The sequence below is a fragment of the Gavia stellata genome, chromosome Z (genome assembly GCF_030936135.1).
Source record: "Gavia stellata isolate bGavSte3 chromosome Z, bGavSte3.hap2, whole genome shotgun sequence".
In the NCBI taxonomy this organism is placed as follows: Eukaryota; Metazoa; Chordata; class Aves; order Gaviiformes; family Gaviidae; genus Gavia; species Gavia stellata.
The window spans coordinates 87,850,670-87,878,335 of record NC_082637.1 but is presented as its reverse complement, the minus strand read 5'-3'; the positions used below and the strand labels follow the sequence as shown (position 1 = coordinate 87,878,335).

Sequence of the window (27,666 nt, the reverse complement as noted above, 5' to 3'; positions counted from 1 at the left end):
GACAGACAGTTCACAAAGTGTAGGTTTTCCTACAGCCAAAGGGCTTTTTCAATGGCTAGACATCCTAATACCCTAATGGTCCATTTATTTTTATGGTGGTTATTTGTGAATGAATGATGATGAGAGGTGGTTTAGTATATCTGTAGTACCAATAAAGATGAGCAGTATTTAAACATTTGTGACATTGAAGTAGTTCGCATTCATCTCTTTAAAGTATATGTCACTTACTACTTATTTTTCTTTGGAAAAATTAAGTCTGCAAGTCTTTTATTTTCCAGTGTTTGAGTAATGGTGACTATTTTTAACTTATTAAAATTTTCATAGTGTTCATCTTAAAATGCTGAATGATTTCCCTTGATCTGCAAAAATGGACAGAGGATAAGGGACCAAATGACGGGAAAGTTAGTATCTGATGCAGTATGGGATGTAAATGAAAACACAACATTTGGAACAGGTTTTATAAAGGATATCTGGAGAGTATGTCTGTTGTTTGAACTACAGTGGATGTACAGTGAAGCCATGCTCAGTAAGCTAAAGAAGATGATACCCAATATTTTTTCCCTATACCCAGCTTAATAACTGTTGACGGACAATTTAATTTTATAGTCTTCAGGAATTTGGGAGGAACAGGAGGCGGGTTCAAAGCCCATCAGCCCCTGCTCAGTAGCTCAAGCTGTAAGAAAGGAAGGGGGCAATCCGTTACACATAAGTATCTGTAGTTATCTAGCATGATCCATGTTGAGATTTTACACTTCGCACAAAGTCAACACTTTGGATTTTTCATCTAAAGTGACACATACATTTACACTTTCAACAGTCTCACCCTCATAGCAGGGCAATTGTAACAGAGGAGAAATCTGCCAGAGTCTAAATTTTTGTGTAAAAGGAACATAAACAGAGATTTGTGACATAGATCTGTGTGTGCAAAAAAAGGGAAATAATTATGTGAAATGTACTTTTTAGAAATTTCTTTTGTAGTATGACACTTCCAACAGAAATGGCATGTGCAGTTCTGTAACTGTTAGCCAATTTTTAAGGAATTTTAAAAATGGGAACGACGGGATTGATGTCTGGGACGGAGGGGGTATGTGCAGTGGCAAGAAGCCCAAAGTGCGTATTTTAAAAAAAAACAGGGTAAAATTGGACAGTCTTGAATCTCACAGCTGGTCACTATCCCTCTCAGCAGAACTGTGCTAAAAAAAATAGGTCAGCACAAGAGTTATATATTAAAGCAAAGCAAAGTCAATCTGCGGACAGGCATTAAAAGCACTTTTTAACTTGGAAAATAATTAATGTGTAGAACAGTCTTCTAGGTAATGTTGCTGAAACAAAGTCACAGATCATTCAGGAAACAGTTGGGTATTGTTCAGAAAATGCAGTATTAAAATGGGACAGAGGTTCAATGAATGTAATAGCCCCATACTCAGACATGCCTTTGATCTAATGTATCCTAGTTGGACATTTGTTACTTGATACCAGGTGTAACTGCTCATAGAGAAAATACTATCAATTTCTCTTAGTTTGTCTGCATTTTAGCAGTCTGAGAGAACAAATCTCTGTTGAAGTGCCCTGAGAATGCCAAGAGGCTGTGTGTATGGGAATGGCCCCAATGAACCGTATTTTGCCCTTATAATTTTAATCTGGATACTAACTATGCAGATGTAATAATGTACAGCAGCTCTTAAGGGAAGGGAAAAAAATTACCAAAAAGATTCCACATTTGGTAAATATTTGCAGGGTAATTTTTATTTCTATCTAACTTTTGCCACGTGAAACTGATTACAGCGATACAGATTTTGTATCGGTAATTCATATGCTTGTTTAAATGGCATTCATGCTCTGGGGTTCACATTCTTGGAATTATCAGCATTCTCAAAGCAGAGTTATAGCACTTCTGGAAAATGATGTGAAATGTCAGTTAGAAGCTGTAAGGAAAAAAGGAAACAAAAATTAAATGAAAAATTTCAAGCTTTTAACTAGAATGTTTTATTGGTGCTGACAATCTTGTAAAGACTCAGGTAGCTTACTTGTGCTGCGGTTGGATGACATTATCATCATGAAGGTTGTTAAGATGAGGTAAGCCTAGCTGTAGATGTGTTAAAAACAAGCTGGGTGAGTTGAAGCAGACCAAGTGAGTCACATCTAATTGTCAGACTTGTTTCTTTAATAACTAGTGGTACACCACGCTGAGATGAAAGAAGTGAGGTGAAATAAATAGAACTATGGGTTTGTTGTACAGGTTATCAACATGGAAAAACCATGACCAGAAATGTCCTACCTAGGAAGAAATGGATTCTTTTATACTGAGTGTTCTTCTAGATATGGGACCCGAATGCTCTAACAAGAGCTGCCATAGGTCTTTCAATACACCAAAAGCCTCACTGAGACTGGGTTTGAAATAATACTTTATCCAGTCTGTTAAGATCTTTTTATTATCATGGAAGTATTTCCATTTTCTTTTACTACAGGAAATAAACAGAAAAAATGAGAGTAAAAATCTAAATTGCAGTGAACTGGACTGTTCTAACTCCAGCAGAGATAGAGAATGTGCAGGGAATCCTCTAAGTTTGTTTCTGAGTTAAAGGAGAAGTTCTCAGAGAATCAAAAATACTAATTATTCAGCATTGCTCAGACTACAAAGACCTCAGGCATTTAAAAAAGAGAACCAACACTAATCGAAGGTTGCACTGGAAATCTGTCAAAATAGTGCAGCTTGGAATGACATGAAATTTTTTCTGTATTTTTTTTACATATTCCATGCTTTTGCTATTTTCAAGTTGACTTTTCCCTATTTAAAGAAAGAGAGTAACAGATAATGTGTTTTAGGCTCAAATCTTTCAGACTGCATCTTCTCCAGGCACACAGGTAATTGGAACTGAAATTGCAAGACTACTGGAAAAAAAACATTGGAGGATGCTTTAGAATATGTTCAAAAGGCGCATTTCTTCCAGACTTACCTGAACGAGGGCACCACGTTTGAAACGGATTCCCATAAGTGTTGACATTACTACTAGTGTGTTTGAGACCTGATACAGCTGAAAGAAATACTTCCTTTTTAATTTTTTTAATAGAAGTGTCATACAAGACGAGAGGAGCCATGACTGCCAGAGGTAACTGAACTGATTTTGTAATGGAAGAAGCTACTGACTCTCCGAGGTACAACGAAAAGTATTTTCAGGTGTTCCGTAGTGTAAACACCATGCAGGATTTTACCGGAGCCTTAAAACCTGCAGTACTTAGTAGACAGTCTGTACCATGCAGATATGTGGGTTATCTTTCATTCTTTCTAGTCTTCTGAGAATACATCCAAGGGACAAAGCCTCAGGAAATACAGTTGTCCTTTTAAGCTTAAAGGGCAAATGGATGATCTTGCGATTAGAGCACAGTGTTTGGAGCTGCAGACATCGGCTCTGTTTGTGATTGTGCCAAAACACCATGCAGCCAAATTCTGCATATCCAGGGTAATCAGGAGTTGGATAATGCATATAATGCAAGGATATAGGTAATATGTAATTGAGGCTGTAAGGATCCTCTTTGAAAATGACCAGAGAAAGCCACAGCTTGAAGAGGAGACTGCAGCATGAGTGGCAAGCCCTGTGTGACACGATGGTGGTGGGAATGGCCGTATCTCGCCATACGGCCCAACACATCACAGCTCATGACTCTGGGCGCTGCCAGTGCAAATCTCAAAGGCTCTTTTCTTGGGTCAGCCTGGGGCTGGCCGGGTGGCTCACCTCCTGAGGCTTCCCCTTCCCCGTCGCTGCCAGGAGAAGCTGGGGGAAGCTGAAAGGCTGGCGTGCTGTCAAAGCCCCCTTTTCATTTTTGCCTGGAGGTAATCCACACATCAAGGTTGCTGCAAGGCTGCGGATTCTGGTGAACTCCCTACGTGTCACCTGGGAGCATCTTGCGCTCAGTCCTGTGACCTTCACTGAACCTGGGCATTTCCGTGGAGTGAGCAGTTTCCAATTTTTGTCGGAAAGTGCTCAAAAAGTGGTACTCGCAGCCCACCCTCGTCGTGTGCTCTGCTCTCTCCTGCACCTGAGGATGTGGGTCAGTGTCTCCTGTGTGGGGTGCTCCTTTTTTTACATGCTCTTCTCTGCTGGTGGTCAAAACAGAAGCAAAAGGAAAAATAAAAAGAGCTGGGAAACGCAGGTGTTAATGCTGTGAAGTCTGTGGGTGCAAACAGGGTTCTGCTAAAAATGAAATTAAATTGGGTGGAGGTAGATAAAAAGGAATCTGAAGTAATTGTTCTGTAGGATATGGCCTTTCCGCATAGGCAGAAATCTTTCTCTTCACTTCTGTCTGAAGAGAGAGTCAAATAGAGAATCTCATCTCTTAATTAGAAAGAAAAATACTCATCAAACACATCTCATCACTGGAAAGCTAATGATCCACAGCTGCTAGTCTGAAAGGGCAGGCTTTTTTTTCTGAACAGTAGGAAGTGTTAATCATTTTGGATGAGATTTCTTTTTAAAATATACTGTAGTTTGCAAAAGAATAGGATATTCAATATTCTAACTTAAATTATTTTTTGAAGTGTTGTACACCAGGGATAGTGTCATGTGTCTCCCTGAATGATCGTTTAATACATGTGTCTCTCACTAAGAGTATCAACTGATGTGATGTTGTAAATGGCCAGTTCATGCCTGTGACTCTGAAAATCTTGATCTCATGGGGGAGAAGAAAAAAAGTCCTCCCTTATATTCTTCTGTGTAGGAAATGGCAGCTATATTAAACTGTAACCTTTGAGACTCCCACTCCTCCCTTAAAATAGTTGGCTTGTTTCAGTAGTGATGAGGATCCTTTTTTTAGACAGGCTTAGAGCAATTATTTCCTTGGAAGAGATCATACCAGATACAGTCCGTGTTCCACTGGATGCTTTATAGGCATGGGCAAGTCCCAGAACTGCCCTTTTATACTCATTCCTTACCTTTTCTGGATTTCCCCCCCCCGTACTTGTTTAATGGATGGATATGTAGGTTTCCCTCCCCTTCATGCGGGAAGTGAAGCTAAGGTTTCTACGTACCACTTCGCTTCTTCCCTCTCCCCCCAGCTGTCAAGCCCTTTATGCCCAAGAACTGAATCCCTTGATTTTCTTGCTGTTCTGCACCAGATTTTGGGTTTGGTTGTGTTTCCTTCAAAGTTTTGTCCAATACTGGGAATCTGCTTGTTTTCCCCCATGTGTGTCATGAGTTCATGTCTCTTCTGGGGAAGATGGTCAGGCCATTTTACTTGCAGTGCCATCACTGTGCTGGTCTTGCATAGTGCACATCTCATTTGTGTTGCAAATACAGAGTCCCTGTTTTACTAGTGCCTGGCTGAGACAGGTGCCTGCAAGGAAGAACTGGTTAAAATTCAGCCAGACTAGATGGAAATGAAGCTGGCAGGTCAGCAAAATCATCTACAGGAGTCAGCATGTGTAATATCCACATTTTTGAAAAAGATGTCCATACAAGTTGTCAAGAGGTAATATCTTAATGTAATATTTTAATGGCCTACAGAGTACAGAAATGTAAGGAATTAATACTCTTAAGGGTCATTTGGTACTTAGGAACCCCCAGTGAGGAGTGTTTGGATGGGAACTCATTAATGATCTGGCGTACAGTGTAAAAGATAACCATGTTCCTTTCTCTGGTCAGGTCTATATCTCCTGAGACTGTCTAGGTTGCTGGCTGCTTTTTTCTGGAGCCAGGGATTGTTTGGATAGTATTTGATTTTCTTTCCGTCTTTCTAACCAAAGCTTGGATGGGACCATAAGAAAGACTGTATGCATTGCCATTTCTCAACAGGTAATCTCTAGTATCTGCTTTTTTGATAGTTGGGTGCTGTTTGTTGCCTCCCAGAACTCCCTTCAGTTTGTATACATTGACTTCGGGTGTTTCTGGGGTTAAAGGATGCAAGGATTTTTTGCTTTTCTTTTGGGATGCAAATTCTGTTGTAAGTTGGCTATATCAGATTTACCGCATCAAATCCCCATAGATCTTGCTCTCAGAAGGGTAGTTAGCAAGCTCATAGAAAAACTCTCAAATTCCGTGAGCTGTTGTTTGCCTCTTATTCATTACCATTTCTAACAGACTTCCTTTTAAACTAAACAACCTAAAAAAGACAGTTTTCTTTCAAATGAGATATTTACTGTTAGAAGTGCCAATATCCTCTTATGTATGTCACACACACTGCTTTTTCAGTTCTTTCAGTATTTATCATGTTTGTCTTGCAGTCTCACAGGACTTCCATGTACATAGTGTTCAGTGATAGATAGTAGGGGGGTGAGGTAAGTTAGCTGATCTTGAGACAGCAGATTACTTACTTAAAATACAGATTTTTTTTCTTCTTTTATGTGGGAGCTTGCATTTGATAAGAGCATTTTGTTTTAACTCTAAACAGAAATCCAGCAGAAGACTATTAAAACCCCCATTTTTTTCTTACTCGGCTTTATATACATTTTGGCGACTGATTTGGGCAAGTGAGCCTCTTTTTAGTTTACCTAGGTATTGGCATTGCTTTAGGTTTGCTAGTTCTGTGGCACACCACCTTCATTCTTTTTAATAGGTAGTAAAAACAAATGTTCAAAAGCTTTACTATTTGGATGAAAAGGCTTAGCAAGATTTCTGGGTGTATATCCAGCTGTTGTATATAGTGTGATTTGCTGTAATACTTTCATTTGGGGTTTTTGTCATATTAGAAGAAAACAAACCCAAGTTACGGCTAGAGCTGGCTCAAATAGAGGGGGTTTTGTTCACAGGGAAATCTGGATGTAAAAATGGTTTTAGCGTGACGCCATCTAAGTCGAAGTATTTTTAGTTCTCTCCTGTGAACCAATAATTTTGTACCAGCACAAGTAGGGAAGAGTATCCAGCTGGATGTGTCTCTGCCAGACAGCTACAGTCTCTGAAAAATGCTTCGGACTTCCAGGCTTCAAAAAAAGTCAGCTCTGTACCACTTGATGGGTCGGAGGCTGAAGTCCAGCCTGTGAAGCTCGTCGGAGCTCCACAGCAGAGAGCTGTGGTGTACAGAGCTGGCAGAGGAGATGTGTTTCTCCTGGGGTACGTTCCCCGCGTGGCCCCCAGTGCCGGAGAGCAGCCCCCATTACCGAGGCACACATCTCTGGGAGACGTAACCTGGCCACGCTTCTGCCCAGCCGTGGAGCTCTTGAGGTGTTTTGAGGAAACACTTCAACAAATCAGAGTTTTTGATAGGGTACACTTAGGTGGCTTCTCAGCATTCCTTTTAATCCCATTTTGATGAGTCTGTGGTCAGTACTATGTTTTCATTAAAATAGTTGCACATTTTTACATTTTAGTGTGATTTTTTGCTAGTTTTCTATGCAAAAGGCTTTTTCAGGTTTAGTTGTAGTGTTTACTTCTTCTCCTTGTTTGTGTGACATTGCTACAAAATGACCAATTTTTTTCTTTTAAACAGCAAATTAATTTTTATCCGTGAAAATAACTAACTTTTTTCCTTTCTTAAATTGTGATCTTATTTTTATGCTATTTTGCATTATTTTGTCCACATAAGCATTAGTTTATGAGAGAAGAATTAATATTCCTCTTAGACTACACTACATCAATTTCCCTTTTGCAAGAATTAAGGTATGAAGCAATGGGAAGTGCAGCAGTTGTTCCATGCAGGTAAGTGGTTAGTCAGCAAAGTGGTTAAACAACTTCCCTGTCTAAGGAGAGGTGGGTTTCTTTACATTGTTTTAATTTATTGGTCTTAACTGTGCACAAGAGTTTAATGTAATGCTGATTTGAATCACCTTTTTTCCTGCTCTGTCTTCTAGCTTTTTCTTTTTGTGGTCTGGAACTTTGAGCTCTACATGATACCACTGGCTTTGTTGTTGCTGCTGGCATGGAACTACTTCTTGATTGTATCAGGGAAAGATAACAGGCAACATGATACGGTAAGTCTTCTCTACTTCAAGTGCATACATGTCCTTTTCTTTTTTTAACTAGATAAAATTTTGTAACTCAGTTTAAATATGACATCTTTTTGAAAATGTCTCAGTTCACAGTGCTCGATGGACAATTTTTCCACCTGCAATTTAATTTTTTCCAGCTGTCCAATAAATGTGTCTGTTTTTGTTGAAAATGTCATGTAAAAACACAGTAGAACACGTACTATCCTCAGAATCTGGTTTGTGTGGGAGCAGAGATGAGAGGCTTATTGGTCAGGAGAAGGCAAATTCTTTGAAAATGGTTTTGTGTGGCTTATGTTACATTTTTTATTTCACATATTGAAGTTAAAGGTTAAAATTATTCCAATTTGTTAACAGTTTCAGAATGTATCACATTTCATTGTATTTCACATTTTATCTTATTTCACGTTATGTTACTATTCATTGATCTTAATATAAGCCTTTTCTTATTTTCTTCTCTTCATCTAATGCCATCATCTAATTAAATGCATGTAGTTGGGATATAAACTAGCAAACATTTACTAATAACTGACATTTATTAATGATAAAAGCATGGTTCAGATTTTCAGAAGTACGTATCAGAAGTTGAAGTTGTATTCTATGCTGTGGAAATTTTCTAGTATCCAGGCAGCTTAAGGATTTTGCATGTATTTTATTGCTGAGCCTTATGAATTTGATATTTGTATCAGTATTCATATCTCAAAGCAGTGTGTTGTCTAGGACATAATGATCTGGATGGATAACTGGATGGGTGGAGAAAAACCAAAATGGCTTAGATAATTGGTCTCAGAGGATAGTGGTTAATGGAGGTTGGTAACAAGCGGAATACCACAGTGCACCAGGACTGGTCCTGTTTAACAACTCTATTGATGACCTGCGGAAAGTGACAGAATGCACTCTCGCAAGTTTTTTGGTTATACCAGGGGTGGGGGACCAGCTGGGACCCTGTATCTGCCAGTCAAAGAGACCTAGTTAGGCTGGAGGAATGAGCCAATAGGAACCTCATGAAATTCAAGAAAAAAACCCATGAATTCTTGTTCTTGGGGAGGAGTAACCCATGATACAGGCTGGGGATTGATTGCCTGGGGATTAGCTTTGCTGAATTGGGCCTGGGCGTCTTGGAAGACAGCAAGGTAAATGTGAACGAGCAGTGTGCCCCAGCAGGAAAGAGCCCAGCACCCTGGGCTGCCTTAACAAGAGCGCAGACAGCGGATCGAGGGAGGTGATTATCCCCTCGGCTCAGTGCTTGTTAGACTGCATTTACAATAGTGTCCAGTTTTGGGCGTCCCAGTTCAAGAAAGATGTTGATTAACTTGAGCGAGTTTAGCGGAGGGCCACCAAGGTGGTGAGGGGACTTGAGCACTTGCCCTGAAAGGAGAAGGTGAGGGTAGTGGCACAAAAGAGCCTGGAGAAGAGAAGGCTTTGGGTGACCTGAACAGCAGCCCCCCTATTGCCTACAAGGAGGTTATCAAGAAGAGATACAAGAAGGGCCGGAAGGAGGATCCGGGGAACTACAGGCCTGTCAGCCTGACCTCGGTGCCGGGGAAGACTATGGAGAGGTTCATCTTGAGGGCGCTCACAGGGCACGTGCAGGACAACCAAGGGATCAGGCCCAGCCAGCACGGGTTCATGAAAGGCAGGTCCTGCTTGACCAACCTGATCTCCTTCTCTGACCAGGTGACCCGCCTGGTGGATGAGGGGAAGGCTGTGGATGTTGTCTACCTGGACTTCAGCAAAGCCTTCGACACTGTCTCCCACAGCATTCTCCTGGAGAAGCTGGCGACTCGTGGCTTAGACAGGTGCACTCTTTGCTGGGTAAAAAACTGGCTGGATGGCCGAGCCCAGAGAGTCGTGGTGAATGGAGCGAAATGCAGTTGGCGGCCGGTCACAAGCGGAGTCCCCCAGGGCTTGGTACTGGGGATGGTCTTGTTTAGTATCTTTGTCGATGATCTGGATGAGGGGATTGAGTGCTCCCTCAGCAAGTTTGCAGAGGACACCAAGTTGGGCGGGAGTGTTGATCTGCTGGAGGGTCGGAAGGCTCTGCAGAGGGATCTGGACAGGCTGGATCCATGGGCCCAGGCCAGTAGTATGAGGTTCAACAAGGCCGAGTGCCGGGTCCTGCACTTGGGTCACAACAACCCCAGGCAACGCTACAGGCTTGGGGACGAGTGGCTGGAAAGCTGCCCCACAGAAAAGGACCTGGGGGTGTTGGTTGACAGCCGGCTGAAGATGAGCCAGCAGTGTGCCCAGGTGGCCAAGAAGGCCAACGGCATCCTGGCCTGTATCAGAAAGAGTGTGGCAGCAGGAGTAGGGAGGGGATCGTGCCCCTGTACTCGGCGCTGGTGAGGCCGCACCTCGAATGCTGTGTTCAGTTTTGGGCCCCTCACTGCAAGAAGGACACTGAGGTGCTGGAGCGTGTCCAGAGAAGGGCGACGGAGCTGGTGAGGGGTCTGGAGCACAAGTCTGATGAGGAGCGGCTGAGGGAGCTGGGGTTGTTCAGTCTGGAGAAGAGGAGGCTGAGGGGAGACCTTATCGCTCTCTACAACTGCCTGAAAGGGGGTTGTGGTGAGGTGGGTGTTGGCCTCTTCTCCCAAGTGACGAGTGACAGGACTAGAGGAAATGGCCTCAAGTTGCACCAGGGGAGGTTCAGGCTGGATATTAGGAAAAATGTCTTTCCTGAGAGCGTGGTGAGACACTGGAATAAGCTGCCCAGGGAAGTGGTGGAGTCACCCTCACTGGAGGTGTTTAAGGAACGTGTGGACGTGGCACTGCGGGACATGGTTTAGTGGGCATGGTGGGGTTGGGTTGATGGTTGGACTTGGTGATCTTAAAGGTCTTTTCCAGCCTGAATGATTCTGTGATTCTCCTGTGATATGTGGTGGAAGAGACAACAGGCATAAGTTGAAGCAAAAAGGGTTCAAACTGGAGGACACTTTTTGCCAGGAGGATTGTTAAGCAGTGGAATAGGTTGCCCAGGAAAGTTGTGCAGTTGCTGGTGGAAGTTTTCAGACCTGACTGGATAAAGCCCTGAGCAACCTGCTCAGACCTCATGGCTGATCCTGCTTTGGGCAGGAGGTTGGAGGTCCCTTCCAGCCTGAATGATCCCATGACCCTAATCTCTGGCAACTGCAATTATTAGTCACCGGAGGAACTGGTATAACCCTGATCCTGGCAGTGGTATTACCTGTCTACATCACTAAGAATGTTACACTTCCAAGGGTCATCTAAAATTAAGGGTGGGAATGATAGAAGTATTCCCTAATCCCAAAGGTTGTTACATTTATGGAAAAAACCTAAGATCAAGATTTAAAAGATGCATTACTTAAATCACAGCCCTTAGTCTCCTGCTGCCTGAAATGCTTCAAGCTTCTCAACCTGAAGATTTTATGAGTGACTGAAATCCCTTGTGAAAGGAGAGATTTCACTTGTGAGCTGCAATACACTTAATTTCTCTCTGAAATACCACCTGCCTGTGAAGATTAATTGGGTCATGTAACTTTTCTAACAAAATAATGAAGCTATTGATGGGCGCTCTGTTGAGGACTCCAAATGCTGCTCTAAAAATGTTCCTCTTGCTGAGATTGCTTCAGACCAAGCTATACAGCTTATACCAACCAGTCATGTGCTTCCCAAATACTTGATATCTGTCTGTCAATTACTATTTTTTATTTAGGCTTTATCACAAGTAAGTTGGGACCTCATTTTCAATGAATTAAGTTTGGTTATCATCATGGTGAGCATCTGTCTTCCATGAAATGATCTGCAGACTTACTTATTGGATGCCTTTCTAATTACCTCACAAATCTTCAGTATTATCACAAGTCCTTAGCTCAGGTCATTAGCACAGTATCATTAGATTAGGAGTCATTTAAATATTTCTGGTTTCCTATGCAGAGTGTAAATATTAACTAAATTAATTAAGCAGTGTTTCCTAGTGGCTAGAGAATGCTTCAGGATTCAGATGATCTGGCTTCTGTTCCCAGGTCTCCAGAGATTCCTCATGTGCCTCAGTGAAATCATTGACTACTTACTTATCTTACGGATATCGTCTATCTTTAGAAGTTACTTTGAAATCCTCAAGCTAATGATAAGACAAAAAGATAAATATATATGTTAACTTTTCTTACTCAATTAACACTAGACAAGTGTAGTTAAAAATTGTGTGCACTTTATGCTTGTGTAATGTTTATGGAAAATTTTTAAATTTGGGATCTTCAGAAGTAGCTCAGAAGAGTTAGTTTCCAATGTAATATCCCCACAAGGAAACAGTTATCAATTGTCTCATCAATTCAGGCATTAGGGACTGCACTCTTCTGCAGGTCAATGAAACAGTGATCACTAAGTTTCTGTCCAGATATGGTAGATGGACCAGCCTTAACTCATCCTTGTTTGACTGTCTCTATAGGCAAGGTATCCTTTGCTGTGTCCGCTTGGGCACCAGTTTCTTTGAAGTAGTTTGGAACTTATTTTCTTGCAGAATAATTCACCTGCCAAATGGTCTGGGCTGCTCTGTCATAATATGAGCCTGCACTGCTCATTTGAGTGTGAGTATGATAATTTTGCCATTTACTCTGACTCCTAGTAAGTTATATGTGAAAGTCTTGTCTTGAATTAAAAGTGCAGTGAGGTTGGGGCAAGGGGGAGACCTGAGTGTATTTACTAATAGGAGATAAGTCTATTGGAAAGTCTGATGGAGAGGTGAAGCAGTGTTATTAGGCATTATTGCTTTCATGGATTCAGCTGGACTCTCTTTGTAGGACTGATCATCATTGCGGTTTTAGTTGAACAACGGCACAAACTTCAAAGAGAAGCATTGGATTCCCTATCTTTTATACATTTAGATCAAGATTAGTTGTGTTTCTGAAAGGTATGCTTTCACAAAGCACAAACTCTTTGCATTAGGTGTTGGTGTAAGCGGATGTAGATAGATGTAGATTTTAGTGGATGGTTCTCTAAATGAACCTGTGAGAATTCAGAACTGATCTAAAATGAATGAACTTCTGGCATTGAGTCATCTGGCAGGTGTAAAAAAATCACAGAATAAATAGTTTCTTCCAATATTAAGCAAGGAAAAAAAAAATCACTAAAATGGCATTCTTAATGCTTTCCTCTGAATTTTGCAGTAACATTTTTGCCTGAAGCTTACTGAGCTGTTTTCTCCAAGGATCCTTGCTCTTCCTTATGATCGTACTCCTAAATACCTGACCTCACAAAATAATTTATTTTTAGCACAACTGCCATTCTTATCTTAAACCATCACCACCTAAACACACAAGACTAGAACTGAGTGGATCTTACTGCTTTTGGGTTTTTTCCCCCTGCCTTTTTTCCAGCATCTTTTTCACATCCTCTGAGGGAGAAGAGAGGTATCAACCGCTGCCACTTCTCTGTCCCCGCGGCCCCTTGTCACCTGCGCTGGATCTGTGCAGTGGGGAGCAGCACGGGACTGCTGCCCCTACACATTGCCAGCCCTGTGCCTATGGCAGGTATAGGGTAGAGGAGCATGGCACAGTGACAGACCGCTCAGGATGCTCTGGGAGAACAAGGGTAGAGTGAGAGCAAAGGACGGGCTTATTTCATAGCAGCCTTGACTGTCTGGGAACCCCAAGTCACATCTTACAATAGATGGATGAACAGAAAACTTCATCCCACACAGCTGTAATTGAAAGACTTCTAGATGTATCCAAACTAACAGAAAGTATGCTGGGGTTTAAAGCTTCTTTTCAGTCTTTTTAAGAAACTACTTAATATTTGGATGTTTTCAAATGTGTTGTACAAAAAAACCCTAACCTTTATAGCTTGGAGAAAACAGCAGCACTGCTGTCTGGGGTCTTTTTTTCACTTCTATTTCTAAGCAGAAGTCACAGTTACTAGAACTGCATGCAGTTAGTGGAAAAAAAAAATTCCACACACACACACCCACCCCCCGCCGCTTTTCTACTTCAGGCTGGGTTCTGACTGCCTGCTGGAGCTGCCTAACTTAAGGAATGGTCAGGTAAACCCTCAAAGTGATTAAAAATGTTTGCACTCTTCCAGCTGCTCTCGTCCCTTTCCCTGAGATGAAACACTTGATTGTGTGGTTGGAACACGTCATATTGCGAATGAAACCTGTTTTGCATAATTATATATTTTTTTTTCCCTCCGTGTATGTAATCGTGACTACCACAATTAGGGCAAACTGTGGACAGTCTCTCAGCTGTTGGACCGTAACACTTAACTGCTGTAACAGGCGCATTGGAGAGGGAGCCTAGGTGGTCTCCTTGACAGTGCCATGGAGGAGGAAGGGCTGGAAGAAGAGTGGACAGATCTGGCGGATCAACAACCAGTTGCGCAGCTGTTATCGACAACAGGGACTTGGTTTTTACAACCATGGGATACTCCTTGAGGATTGAGGACTGCTAGGAAGAGGGAAGATCCACGAGGCAAAGTCTTCTTTCCCAGAAGGATGGCCAACCTGAGGAGGAGAGCATTGAACTAGAAATGATGGGGAGGGAGGTGACAATGACCCACAGTCAAGTGAGGAAGTGGTGGTCTGAGTTGGTGAGCGAAGGGTGGAGCGTGAAGTGGACGGGAGAGACCTCAAAACCAACCAAAGAGGGCAGAGGGGACCCACCCCAGGCGTAGGCACACAAATAAGGAAATGCCACTCTGGAAGAAGCTCTTGCACCCTTTCTGAGAACCCAGCATGCCAGGGGGTCTCTCCCTGAAGTACCTGTTTTATAGTGTGCACGGCATAGGAGCCAGTAGGAGTTAGATGTCTACGTGCAGCTACATGCATGCATGATCATGGAGACGTGATGGGATTGCTGTTGCAACCATCATGCATTGGATGTATACTGGCTCTTTAGTCAGGACGGGCAGTAAGGCAAGGAGGGGGTGTTGCCCTTCAACCCAGCAAAGGGAAGATGGTGAAGCGATCAGAGCATCAGGCATACAAGGAGAGGCTGAGCAAGCTAGGTCTACTCTGCCTGGAGAAGATGAGGCTCAGGGGGGATCTGGACGATGTGTATAAACACCTGAAGGGAGTGGAAGAAGAGAGAGACGGGCACTTCTTGGTGGTGCCCAGTGACAGCACAGTATCAATGGGCAAAAACCGAAACATGCAGAATCCCATCTGAACACAAGAAAGCGCTTTTACTGTGAGTGTGGTCATGCCCAGGACCAGGTTGCCCAGAGAGGCTGTGGAGTCTCCATCCATTCAAGACCTTACTGGACATGGTCCTGGGCAACGTGCTCAGAGGTGACTGTGCTTGAGCAGGAGAGTTGGACTTGACAATCTCTGCTGAAGTAGGGGGCTTGATCTCAAGATGTGCCTGCCAACCTCTGCCACTCTGGGATTCTCTGACTGAAGATACTAATCCTTCTCTCCTTTTGGTCTATTATTTGTTAGGGTTTTTTTCCAAGCAATTTAAAATTTAATAGAAGAACAATGCACATGCCTGGAGTTACCTATGAATGTTCTTCTGCTGTATATACCCCTATGGAGAAGAGGTTTAATCACTTCACTTCACATCCTGCTTTTATAGTTAATACTTAGAGCCTTTAAGGAAATATTAAATAGCTAATTTCCTCTTGAAGTTTCAAGTTGCACATGTCATTGCATAGAAAATGATGGTGAGCAGCTGGGAGTTAATGTGCCATACACAAATTCTTACGAATCTGTATAATAGAGTATATACACATATTATTAATCTTGTAAGAATGATATAAAATGGCACAATACATCTTTTAATTTCACTGGAGATTCTTTGCAAAATAGGCTTTGATGACTTATGTTTCTAGAGTATATGTTTCTATTAAAAGTTTGAGCTGGACACATTTAGGATGAAATTTTGAGAATAGAAGAAAAATAACTTTTGTTAAAGACAACCTTTCATTCTGAGATTTTAACTAGCTTCTGTGGGTACTTTTTATGTACTCCTCCAGTATGATATGTATGCTCAGATTTTTTATTATTTATCTTTATGTGTCTTCTGGAAATTACCACACAAAGAAAAACAAAAGGGGGAATGGGAAGAAGGATGGTTATGAATATATCCATCTCATTGGATATCTTCTTACCTCAAGAAGGGGTGGTAAGCATGACAAGCCTGAGTTGGTTGTGCAAACCCAGCTCGGCTGCAGCTAGAAGAGCTTTTCTGCTTAGAGTCCGAATCAGTTCCTTCTGGGGGCAAGTCAACAGTCCCTGTCAGAGCTTTTGGTGAATTTGTTTCTGCTCCTGTTTGGGGCAGAGAGTGCCACTTTGCAGTACATTCAATACAAAACCAACCCCACCAGGAAAGTGCCTGACTCTGACCACCTGTCCTCCTGCAAATTGAAAACTGAGTTACCAAGCAATTAACAAGGTAGTAACTTGATTTTTCTGTGTTTCTTCACATTATGGTCTTAAAGCATGGAAGCACAAGTCCATAAAATTCTTCAAAAGGGTTTCAGAGGGTTTCATCTGCAGATGAACAGGACAAATACCAAGTGCTTCAGATCCATTGCCTGTGCAGCACTGAGGGGCTTTATGCTTGAAGTCCAGAAGTCTTCTGCCAGGGAGTCAGCAGTGATTTCTAGCTGAGGACTAAATTCTTGCTATGAATTTATGGCAAAAATAGACATCATCCTCCCTCTATTGTAGCTGGAGTGTCTGGAATATGTCATTTGCGCCAGATGATACAAAAGGGCGTTGTCAGGTTGGCAATTACATCTTGACTTCATTTTGACTGTACTTCCCTGAGAAGTTTTGCTTCCAGTCTGATAGCAACAGCAGCAGCCACAAAATCTCCAAAACACCGGGATGGTGGGAGAATACCGTGATAGGCGTAGAGCAATATGTATGTAACACTAGTCTGATTTATGACACCTATAAAAGTAAGGAAAATGTGGTGGCTTTTATAGAATTATTTTCAACGTTACGCAGAAGGGATTTTACCTTATATTTACTAACCACAAACTACTGTTCTCTGCCCCTCAAAATAGGGAGTGACTCTCATTCTGTTCCTGCTCGAGCCAGATGCCGATCAGCGCATCACTCCAAACGGTCCAGCAAAGTCCACGCACGAGCTGTTCTTAAAATGTGCGGCCTGCCTTACTTTTGCCAAATTAATCAGTCACAAACTTGCTCTCCATTTATTATCACCAGTAAAATAACCTAGAGAGGCTTTTGCAAACAGGTCATCGTCTGTCTGTGCATTCAGTCTGGGTGCTACCATAGCACAAAGACCACCGGCAACACGTGCCTGAATATTAAATAGTCTGCTGAGAACCATCGCTGTCTTCATGCAGCTGTTTGTTCTTTCTATACGATCCATATAGTCAGGGAGGAAAAATACACTATGCTGCCCCACTACAGGACAGCGGGTTTTTTTAAATAAATCAGAAAAGAAACATGAAAATGTCAGCTTAATCAAGCATTTAAATTTTATTAATCAAGTCTAATTTTTATGAGTGCAAATAATCGCTGAAGCTGGACAAATTTGCTCTAGATTGCATCAGAAACATAATTTTAATATTTAATGGCCTACTGAATTTAAATGGAGAATTATCTTTATGAAACATGCTCTTCATAATTTGCCATTAAATGAGAAATGAACAAATCAACATAAATCTTACATAAAGGTTATTTAACTAAATGTTAGTACTATAAATATTTTAAATGCATTATGCACTAATTTAACAGTCAGACACTACACTATATAAAGATATAAGTTGGGCAGAAAGCGTTTCTCTCCTGCAGCATAATAGAATGTAATACTGCAAGTGGCTATCTGGGCTACAGTTAAAAGAGACTGTCTGCGCTGCAATTATAATCCCTGCGTCAGACGTTTACATACCGTATCAGAGTATGTAGTAACCCCATGCTAAAACTTCACGTGGCTGTTCTCATGCCAGTAGCAGTTACAAAAACCAAATGCATCACAGAACTGGAATATTTTGGCTGGTTTTGGTCACCTGAAGACGAAACACCAAAACCAAAACCCCACCCTAGTTATCTATCTATCTATCATCTCCAGCATTTAAAAAACTTGGGGTTTTTTCTATCATAAACCAAGTGATTTTTTAATTTAAATTTTGCCACATTTTTTCAAATGCAATCTTCCAGTATTGTGGGCATGTAAAATAAAATTGAAGTTCACTGCACATAGAGGCCTTTTTTCTATGAGACTGTTTTAATGATTTTTTTTTGCATTTGCATCAAGATTTACATGGCAACAAGATTCACTTGACAGGTTGTAGTGGCTATTATAAATAATCAATATTATATAAACTAACATCAGTATAGTTTCTAGTAAAAATTCCCATAGTTATGTGAGATTTTTATTCATCTTTGGCTTGGTTTTCTTCTGCTTTAGCACATTTTTAATTCAGCCTAGACTTTAAGGACTTTGGGATTGTACTGCAGTTTTAATGTATTTACCAAAATGTATCAATACGTGGAAAAAAAAATAAAAATTTAACTGAAATTACAATAATATGTGTATTGCATATGTTGTCACCTAAAATACGTAACACAGCTTTTTTCTACCAAAAAGCTTGTCAGCTCCAAATTTGTATGTAATAGATTGTGTCGCACCCACAAGCTTAAAATTATTTGGATAAACACTGTTTTATAAGAGAAGTGTATCTGGTGCTACTAGCTTCTGAAAAGTATTTGAAGAGAAGTAATAATAACAGTGAAAACCAATATTGAGCCATTGTGTTAGTTGATCATGAGGTTTTGCCCAAGAATTCTAGTTCACAAAATTTTGTGAAGGTGTTATTTTTAATAGTCCTGCACAGTAAACTTGTTGTTGATACTTAGCCAAGCAAAGAATGGTTTTTTTCATTCTGCTGAGCTAAAAATGAGGCATTCTAAGAAAGAGCTGACATTTCAAGTGTACAGTACATATTGAAGCCTTTAGATGGAGACATACTTCAAATAAACACCTAATATTCAGTTCACAGTGCATTGTGTAAATACAAGAAAGAGCTGAAATAAATGAGAACCAAATATTGAAAGACATATGGAGAAAAAGACCTACTACTTGTGCCGATTTTATGTCAAAAATTACTTAGTCTTAACTACATTGGCAATGGAATGTTGAGGGCATACAAAGCTGACAACAGGAAAAAGGTTACATGTTCTTGTATAATAAAGTGTATTTACTGCCCATGCATGTTTCCAAGAAAGTTATTATACTGCAAATAAAAATTCTGTTGTTGACATTACAGAACTACATGTAATCAGTAGCATGCATCAAAAGGCATCTGATAGCCGTATTAAAGTCTCATTTCCTATTAAGAATCAGACTAAATTACAACATGAGCACTTCCCAGAATAAGCTAACAAAATGCATTCAGTAAGAAGAAATAATTGTATTTGAGTGTCTCTGTAAAAATCAGGAAGTATTTTAGCAGTAAAGTACTAATGCTTTTCTTTTTAGTCTGCTGTCTTCTGTACTGCAATATATTCAACCTTACTGGCAAGCTTATCATACTAATTAATATTGCATCTAGTGGTTCAGTTATCTCGATGATTACTGCAGATGAAATACCCCAAGGTCAAAACATTAATAGTATAAATCAGGATCGGTTGTATTCCAGATACACTACACTATTAAATCAGAATCTGTTAATTTGATTTTTATTTTCTTTATACATGTGGTATAAAAAAGGTAGACATTTTAATTAAGCTGTATCTCCTGTAAAGTTTCTCCTCGACAATTCCATGAAAGAAGCAGATGTCATGTTGTGAAAACAAGCACAAAACTGCTGCTGTAGCGGGCTTATTGACAATGGACGTCTTTGCTTCAACTTGAAGTACTTGGACATGACCTGAGAGAGCCCAGGTGGTTTCATGCATCCTTCTTCATCCCTACACACTGCACAGTTTTATATTACATTGACGCATAAACACTGAATTGAGTGACACAAAAATATACGGTACAGATTATGTCGGGACAGTACGAATTAACATGAAACCTAAACAGTCCTAAGCAGTACAATTCTGACTGCATTCATTGCACATCTAAAATGTGTTGAATTCGGAACCAAATCTCATTCTGTCTTGTATTTTGTCTTATGAATGTTAATAGCTTTATGTGAAAATACAAATGCCTGCAGATATGTTGACAACGTAACACGTCATATAGCACAAAAAGTGTTTTCTTCTGTTTTTCATTTGAAACCCCCTGTATTTGAAGAACTACATCAAGTAAGACACAAGCTAATCTAGAGAAGTGCTAATGGGAGGCGGGGGAGTTGCTTCACATTAAAGACTACTAAGGTAGCAGTCATCAGGGTTATCTGCAGTCTGGTAGTGCGTCTCCTTTTATTTTTTCTTTATTTTGTGTATTAGTGCAGATACCTGGTGCTGTTAACATGTAAAGACGTAAAAGTATCTTCTGTGCAGGTGTTTCGGTTGGATCATCCAAAGAAATCAGAACAGAAGACAATTCATGGAGTGATGCGGTTTGTACATTTTGTATGAGAAACGGCAGGCTGATAGAAAGAAGGACCTTTCATTAAAAGTGGTGTTTTAAGTTTCAATGTGTCACTTTTCCACAGAGTCTTTAGATCCAGGAGGTATTTTTGAGTTCTCTCACAGGGTTTTGATTCAGCATGCTTGTAAAAAGCTAGAATCCAACCATCCTTTGCAGGTGTTGAGGTTAGAAGTCAAGATGAATTATTCTCTCACAAATCCTATCCTGTTAGTCAATAGATCATCTTTAGAATAAATGCAAGTTGTACTTAATTGTCAGCTTCCTCGGAAGACTGCGTTCTAGCCCACAAAGACTGGGGTTTTCTTTGGCGTGCAGACGTGGTGGTTGTGCTTCCTTCCCGTAACCTGGTGTAACGCGGCTGCGCGCCGTCGCCGCTGCAACAGAACAGACCCTCCTCCAGTCTCCTATGGATTATGAATCGTACAGTATTTATAGACTGAGTTCCTCAAAGAGGGTGGGAATGGAGCGGGAACAATGGCAGTACGTAGGAATTAGACTGCATGCTGCTTCTGATTAATAAGCTTTTACTAGGGCTGTTTTGCACAGGAAGGATCTTACTTTGCAACATTTAAACATCATCTGCTTACTGTTTGGCTGCGAAGTAGCTGACATGCTGTATTTGAGGCCGTCCTCGTGTGTTTTTTAAAATGTCATCTGTATTAGTATTACATTCAAGGGACAGTACCAAGAAACAGGTTCTTTCAAGACCTTCTACCAGTATGCGGCATATAAGTCTGTGACAAGTGACATTACAGAAGGTCATGTCACTTTTAACTGCTTGCATTAGATCTTTCTGATTTCCCCAGTGCCCTTCCTTTGTTTGATTAATACTACTTGATTTCAAGCAAGGTATCGGAAGGCATAATTTAGCATGAGTATTCTAGGGGCAATCTAAGATTTTTTGCCATAGAACTTTTAATAAAACAACTCTAATGTCTCATTTTATCTTCATACGCTTTTTCCTGTCCTCCCTCTCTCCCTCTGCCTCCTTCCCTGTTTCCTCCCTCCCCCCATCATACCTCCCCCAGGTACAATGCTTGACACAGAGATCCGAATAACTACTGTCTTCCTTCAAACCAAAGCAGCACATGTGCACTTTATTTGAATAGCAACGAGGCAGAATCAAAGGAGAAAAAATTCCATTGTGCATTTTTTTTTCTACAGTATTCATACTACAATGTTAAACTGAAATCTGTTGCTCAGATCCACTGTACCTCTCTTGAACAGCCTTGCTTTGTTCTGCAGAAATAGACTGTACTTCAGTATATGGCTTTTGTAAGGCTTCAGCATACCTATTCTTCATCTATCATGAGATTATGAAGAATCTACTTTCCTTGTTTTAACTTGGGGCAAAGTTCTGAAAACACTTCTTTTGATGATAAATTATATTACCGTGACTGTATTGTCTGAATGTTCATGGCTGTTTTTTTTTCTTTTAACTCTTCATTTTTAATTTCAAGACAAGTGAAAGCATGGGCTAAGTTTCATATACTGTAAAGAATCATATATGCATCTTGGGCATAGGAACACTTTTACTACATTTTATTTTGCTACAATTATTGAATTCTGTTTTCCTTTCCAGACAATTCAGTACTCTAAAGCTCAGTGTAATTGATGATATGACTAACCTAGAACAAGAGCATAGACTGGTAGTGGCTTTTGAATTAAAAGGTGGAATGGAGGAGCTGGAAATCTGGGCTCAGTCCTGGGCTTCAAGCGATTTCAAAGGAGTTTTTATGTCCTTTGAACAAGTTAACATTTTGCCACTCTGTAGAAGCTTGTAATGTAGTTTGAGATCATTAGATGGGGAAGGAAAAAAAAAAAGTGAGTTTGAAGTATTATCATCCAGATAATTTAGAATGGGTATTGTCATGCCAGTGATTTTGGTGAGGTGCCATCATTTGCAACAATTTTAGAGGTTTCCAATTCAACTAATTGTCTCCATGCTAACTTTAGCAGTAATGTGAGATAGGCATTCTGCTACTGAATCCTGTCAAGACAAGGAATTTCTGGATGTACATAAAAGAGATCTTCAAGTGTCTGGGGAATATTAACGTTGAGAAGTAAGAGACCTAGTGAGTTTAGTCAGCTCCAGACGTAGGCAGTATCTGAGTCAACAGATTCAGGTTTATACCTTGGGCTTTAGTCACCTAATGATGTAATTACAGACTTTTTTGCATATGGCAAAACTGATTTAAGAGGGTTACCATCTCGCTGTAGACCTTAACAGCTTGTTTTCGTCCTCTCCTCTCAGCTCACCATTTCCTCGGTAGAGCTGATGCCAGCGTTTCTGGAGCTGCTTGGTAAAGTGGGTCACTGAAAGCATCCACATTTAAAAGCTTTAGGGTGGGTTTTTTTGAAGAACTTGATCAGTCCAGGGGTGTAGTTTACAGCTCAGCTCCCCAGACACTTGGAACAGCCCAGGGAATATGACAGTGAGCTACCAGGAGAGGAGAGGAACAAAGAGGTGATGCAGGTGCCTGGGAAACTGAAAATGCCTTTGTTTCCACAGAGGTCCATGAAGACAGGACCTCTCAGGCCCCTCCCAATGGGACGCGTAAAATGGCGTGCTGAGCTAAGCAGGAGGTGACAAGCATTTCAACAGCATGCTCTCAACATTTCTCTTTCTGCCTGCTGAGAGCTGTGACCATCCCAAACTCTCTGGGCACTGTCTCTGATCTCCTGTCTTTAAGAAATGGAGCAGAGCTGGCCTAGACGGGAAACAGAGGAGAAACTGGTGAGGGAGACTTCTTCTTCACTGGGAGTGGCTAGACCCCAGCCTTGATTCCTTCTTCAACCTGAGGGCATTCACAAATACATCTGCTTGGCTGGCGTCAGGTCACAGGCTGCAGAAGATTTGGTCAGTCAGGCTCCTCCTGATAAAATTGTTCTTCTAGGCAGGAAAGAATTCAAGAGTAGTTCCTTAACTGCTTGGGTCATGCTTCTTCCTTGTGCTTTGGGACATGCTTACTCTTTGCTGTTTCTTCGTGTTTCTAGTCTTTCTTTTGATTCTCAGCTCCAGTAGACAGAACGGGAGGCTCCTTCCCCTCCAAAGCCAGCGGCTCGTTGTTAGAGGTGTTTTGGGACTGGGTTCAATGAAGGATGAGCAGCTGAAACTGGAAATATTTTGAACTGTGCGGTTGGCTTCATGTATGCAGAGTGCTCTACTATATGTGCGTGTTAAATGAACCTATGACCCATTTTGCATGGGCCCGTGTGATGTGATTAACTGGGATCTTCGTGATGGTTGAGCTAACTCAGAGAAAGGCATCTGATACACACGGAGTTTTCTTTTTTAACAACTTCTCTTTCCTGAATTTGGCTCTTGAATAGTGTTAAAGTCCCTTTAGTTCTTGTACATGGATTTGGACTTGATGAGAATATCCTTGCAGCTGTGTTTAGGGGGGGTGATTGTGAAGTTATAATTTTAATGTCTTGCCTTAAAGGACAAGTACACTAAAACGGCTTGTACCTTAACCTATATAACAAAGTAAACTATTGTTTTAGTTGGTGGCAAGTCTGTGAAATAGGCTGAAGTATTAATGTTTCATATCAACAAGTTTTTCCTCCTCTTGTCCTTTTTATGCATATTTTATAATACATAGTATACACTTTTTGCATCCATAATATGACACTGGGCTAGGTGGATCTTTGCTAACCTTCATTATGGCTGTTCTTATATCCTGATAAGTACTTACATATAAATAATGATATAAAGAGCCACATTATTTTCTGTTTATAAGGAGATACAACTTTATTTCAATTCCACCAACGAGAATTTTCCCTTTAGGGTAGGCTGAAGTGTTGTGTGAGAGGGCTTTGTAAGTTTTGAGTCTGAATCTGCCACTGACCATCTTCAGAAAGTAATTTAATCTCTCTGTAACCTGGATTTAATAGTGGTTCATTTCATGCTCGTGCTGTGATTAATAATTACTAATATTTGTAGAATGAATTGAATGTATGTGTGTATTTCATAGTGTTAGACTGAAAAGACTGTTTAAATGGAAGAATACAAAGATGCAGTCATGTGGCGACTGCCATGAAAGTGCAGAAAGTTAGATGCATTGGTTGTATAAAATCACTATTAAGAAACACAGTGCTAATGCCGATAGAGCATATGGTATACATCATTGTTGTAGATCATAAGGAGATAAGCTAGTATGAATTTATTCCCACCCTTGAGTTTTTCAAAAATCTCTTGGTGAATGCTGTAAATGCTATTAAAAATGTTGCACGTTTCTGTAGATAACAGTAAATTTAAAGCAAGCATTTGTGTGCACTGCATAGGCACCAGTGGAGCTAACAAAGGATTCCTTTAGTTAAAACAATCATACACTGAATTTTGAACTACCTTTTAAATACTTAAATTGTCAAGCAAGCATTTTGTACAGGAAGGGATTTCAGTATATAATTCCCTAATGTAGGTCAATTAAAGCTATAACACTTTCCTAAATTTGAATCTCTAGATCAAGTGGTTTTTCCTAGTTGTACATTTTCCTTCTGTGCATTTATTTCAAATGTTAATAAAGTTTTCATCTACAAAAGGTTTAGAATTGACAGAACAAAACTCTTCCTTTTTAAATCATGACAACTACTACTGTTTCTGTCTGCAGGTAGTGGAGGACATGCTAGAGGACGAGGAAGAAGAGGATGACAGAGATGACAAGGTAATTATCTTTCCTAGCACTTGGGTATCTGGGGATGGGAGAATTTAGACATGACACTGTTTTTACAGACAGTTAAAAAAGGAGTTGAAGTGTTTTAGTCCAGAAAATTGGACAGAGCTGTTTATCATCCTAACAATGCTACAGTGTGTTGCAGGAAAGGATAGAGGACTATAAATCCTGCCTTTTTTTTTTTTTTTTTTTTTTCCTTGGTCCAGAGCTGGGTCAAATATTTTTTCTGCCAGGAACAAAAATAATTCAGCCTGTCTGGAACTTGATAGCGCTTGTGAAGATAACTGCAATGACAACTGTTCTTGAAGGACAAAAATTTGTCCTGTCTTCAGTATTACAAATAGGGCTGCACTATAGGGGAAAAACGGTGTAAAAATAGCAACTCCACACTGGTTAAAGATGGGATATTGACATCTATAATTTTCGAAGAATTACTTGGTAGAAGAATGGCTGAAATGTTTTACACTCTGTATGACATTTAAATAAACACAATTCTCATAGACGTCCACTTGATTTGAAGTTGGCATTGTGGCCCGACAAGGCAGGAAACTGTTGCAGATCATTCAGCTATTTGAGCAAACGCGGTTCAGTTGGGAGGCTGCTGGTTGGGTTGAGGATTGCAACCACAGTAAATAACAGCTCATTTCCACATCTCATTGAGCCAAGCTATGGGACTGCTTGGATTGGTTGTCCCCCAGGGAGAGGGAAAAACCAGAGAAAAGAAATTAGAATGACCTTGCACCACTGAAGCAATGGCTAGCGCTGGCGGGACGGCTTTCCGGTGAGACGAGTGCAGTGAAGACATCCCTGTCGTTGCTGGTATTTTCATACCAGGAAGGTGATATTTGTGGAAGAAAAGAAAAGGGAAAAAATAGGTAATTTTACAAGAACTCTGAATTAAAGTACAGGTGATTTTGACCTTCACAGATGTTCCCCCACTTCTGTTGAGGTAAAGCAATGAATATTTTTTTTTCGAGAGGAGAAAAACAGTGTATCTTAATTTACGCCCTTGACCTTTGTTTCTAGTTGAGATGTACAGTTATATACCACTGTAAGAATTCATATGCTGGCAGCAGCATTTGAAATGTCAGAAAATTCACCATGATTAGTTAATCCTCTGAATGATTATTTTTCTGTTAGCAAACACCGAAGATCTGAGAGATGATAAAAAAAAGAGTATTTTCCTCATTCGATTGCCAGCTCAAACATTTTACAATTGACAGAAAGTTATTATGTGAAATTCTTCTATACATCACTTAAGTCGTTAGCTACATCATTTCAGAATCGGCAAACACTGCAGTAACAAAACCTTCTTTTACAAAGCACGTATGTGATGGTTTTTAACACTAAATGATATGAGCGTACACTTCTGGCAATAAAATATATGATTTATTGCAAAGGTCAGTCATGTAGGTGTGGAGAGCTTGTATTTTAACTCAACATGCTGGCTTTGAATCATCATTTCTCTTCTGATAAACACTGATCTGCCATCCATTTGAGGCCATTTTCTCCCGTTTTTTCCTGCTTTATTATTAGAGCTGGTGCAAAAGTATCATCCCAGTAGTGTGTGTAATCCTGGATGTTTTAATAACTGTGATTAGTTCACAAAGAATAGTGCTTGACTGCTTGTAGTTTAAGCCAGCCTATGTAGTTACCGCTTACTGGTTTTGGGAAATTGCTAAACAAACTGCTTTAAAAGGGAAGATGAGGGTGGAGGTCAGCCCCCCCACCCCTCAATTCTCTAGCGATTAGCAGATGCCGGGCAAAACATACCCAATTAGAAATATCGCTCTAGGTTCCAATGTTGTGATCTAATATTCAGCTTTCTCAGATTGACACCAGAGTTCAAACATTTTTCTAGATCTAGTTATCCAGGTGGAATAAAAGTAAGTACTGACATTACCATGTGCATTCAGTGAGCCCTTTTATTGAATATTTAAAAGCTGTCTTTCTATACAGAAGGTGTTTAGGTTGATTTTTATGAATTCAAAGCTGTCTCCATCATTGCAAACATTTCGAGTTCTCGTGATTGAATATGCTGTTTGAATGGAAAAGAAAACGACACTTTTTTAAAATAAGCATGTATGGACCACCATGTATATTCAGTGCTCTTTGCTGTGGGCATTATTTTGCACTGGGCTAAAACGTAAAACGTAAGCACATACTTAGGACTGAGTTGTTTGTTGTTAGAAGCTGGCGGGGTGTTTTTTCCTGTCTGGTGCACTAGACATACTGTGTTAACTACTGCTGCTCCTCTTACATCATTTTGTCAAAATGGAAGGGCGCAGCTTTGTGTTATTTTAAGTCATATATCTGTTTTCTTAAAGCTATGTGCAAAACGAAGTTTTGTGAGAAAACAAATGCACATTTTGTAACACCAGCTGGTAGTGGCCTCTGGTTTTTATTATTCCCCTGTTTTTTCATATGGTATAATAGAAAAGTCAGGTAAATGGGTCTTCTTATGCGATAAAAGTAAAAAGATTAATAAATGTGCCAAAGCCTCACTTTAATTGAAACTGAAGCATATGTTGCAAGTATGTAAAATATGTCCCAGATGTTTGACCATGGCCAGTGTCTTTGCTTTCCCTGGTTACCACAAGGCAGCTAT

At 40.4% G+C, this 27,666-nt stretch overlaps 1 protein-coding gene across 1 annotated transcript in view; it reads left to right on the top strand.

Annotated features, from left to right (window-relative positions):
• The window catches only part of MCTP1 (multiple C2 and transmembrane domain containing 1), a 281,602-nt gene that overhangs the window by 218,828 nt on the left and 35,108 nt on the right, over window positions 1-27,666 (top strand). Inside the window, exons 16-17 of the mRNA XM_059833339.1 lie at window positions 7,781-7,900; window positions 24,996-25,049. Of these exons, the coding sequence (XP_059689322.1) occupies window positions 7,781-7,900; window positions 24,996-25,049 (174 nt within the window). The remainder of the gene's footprint in view (window positions 1-7,780; window positions 7,901-24,995; window positions 25,050-27,666) is intronic.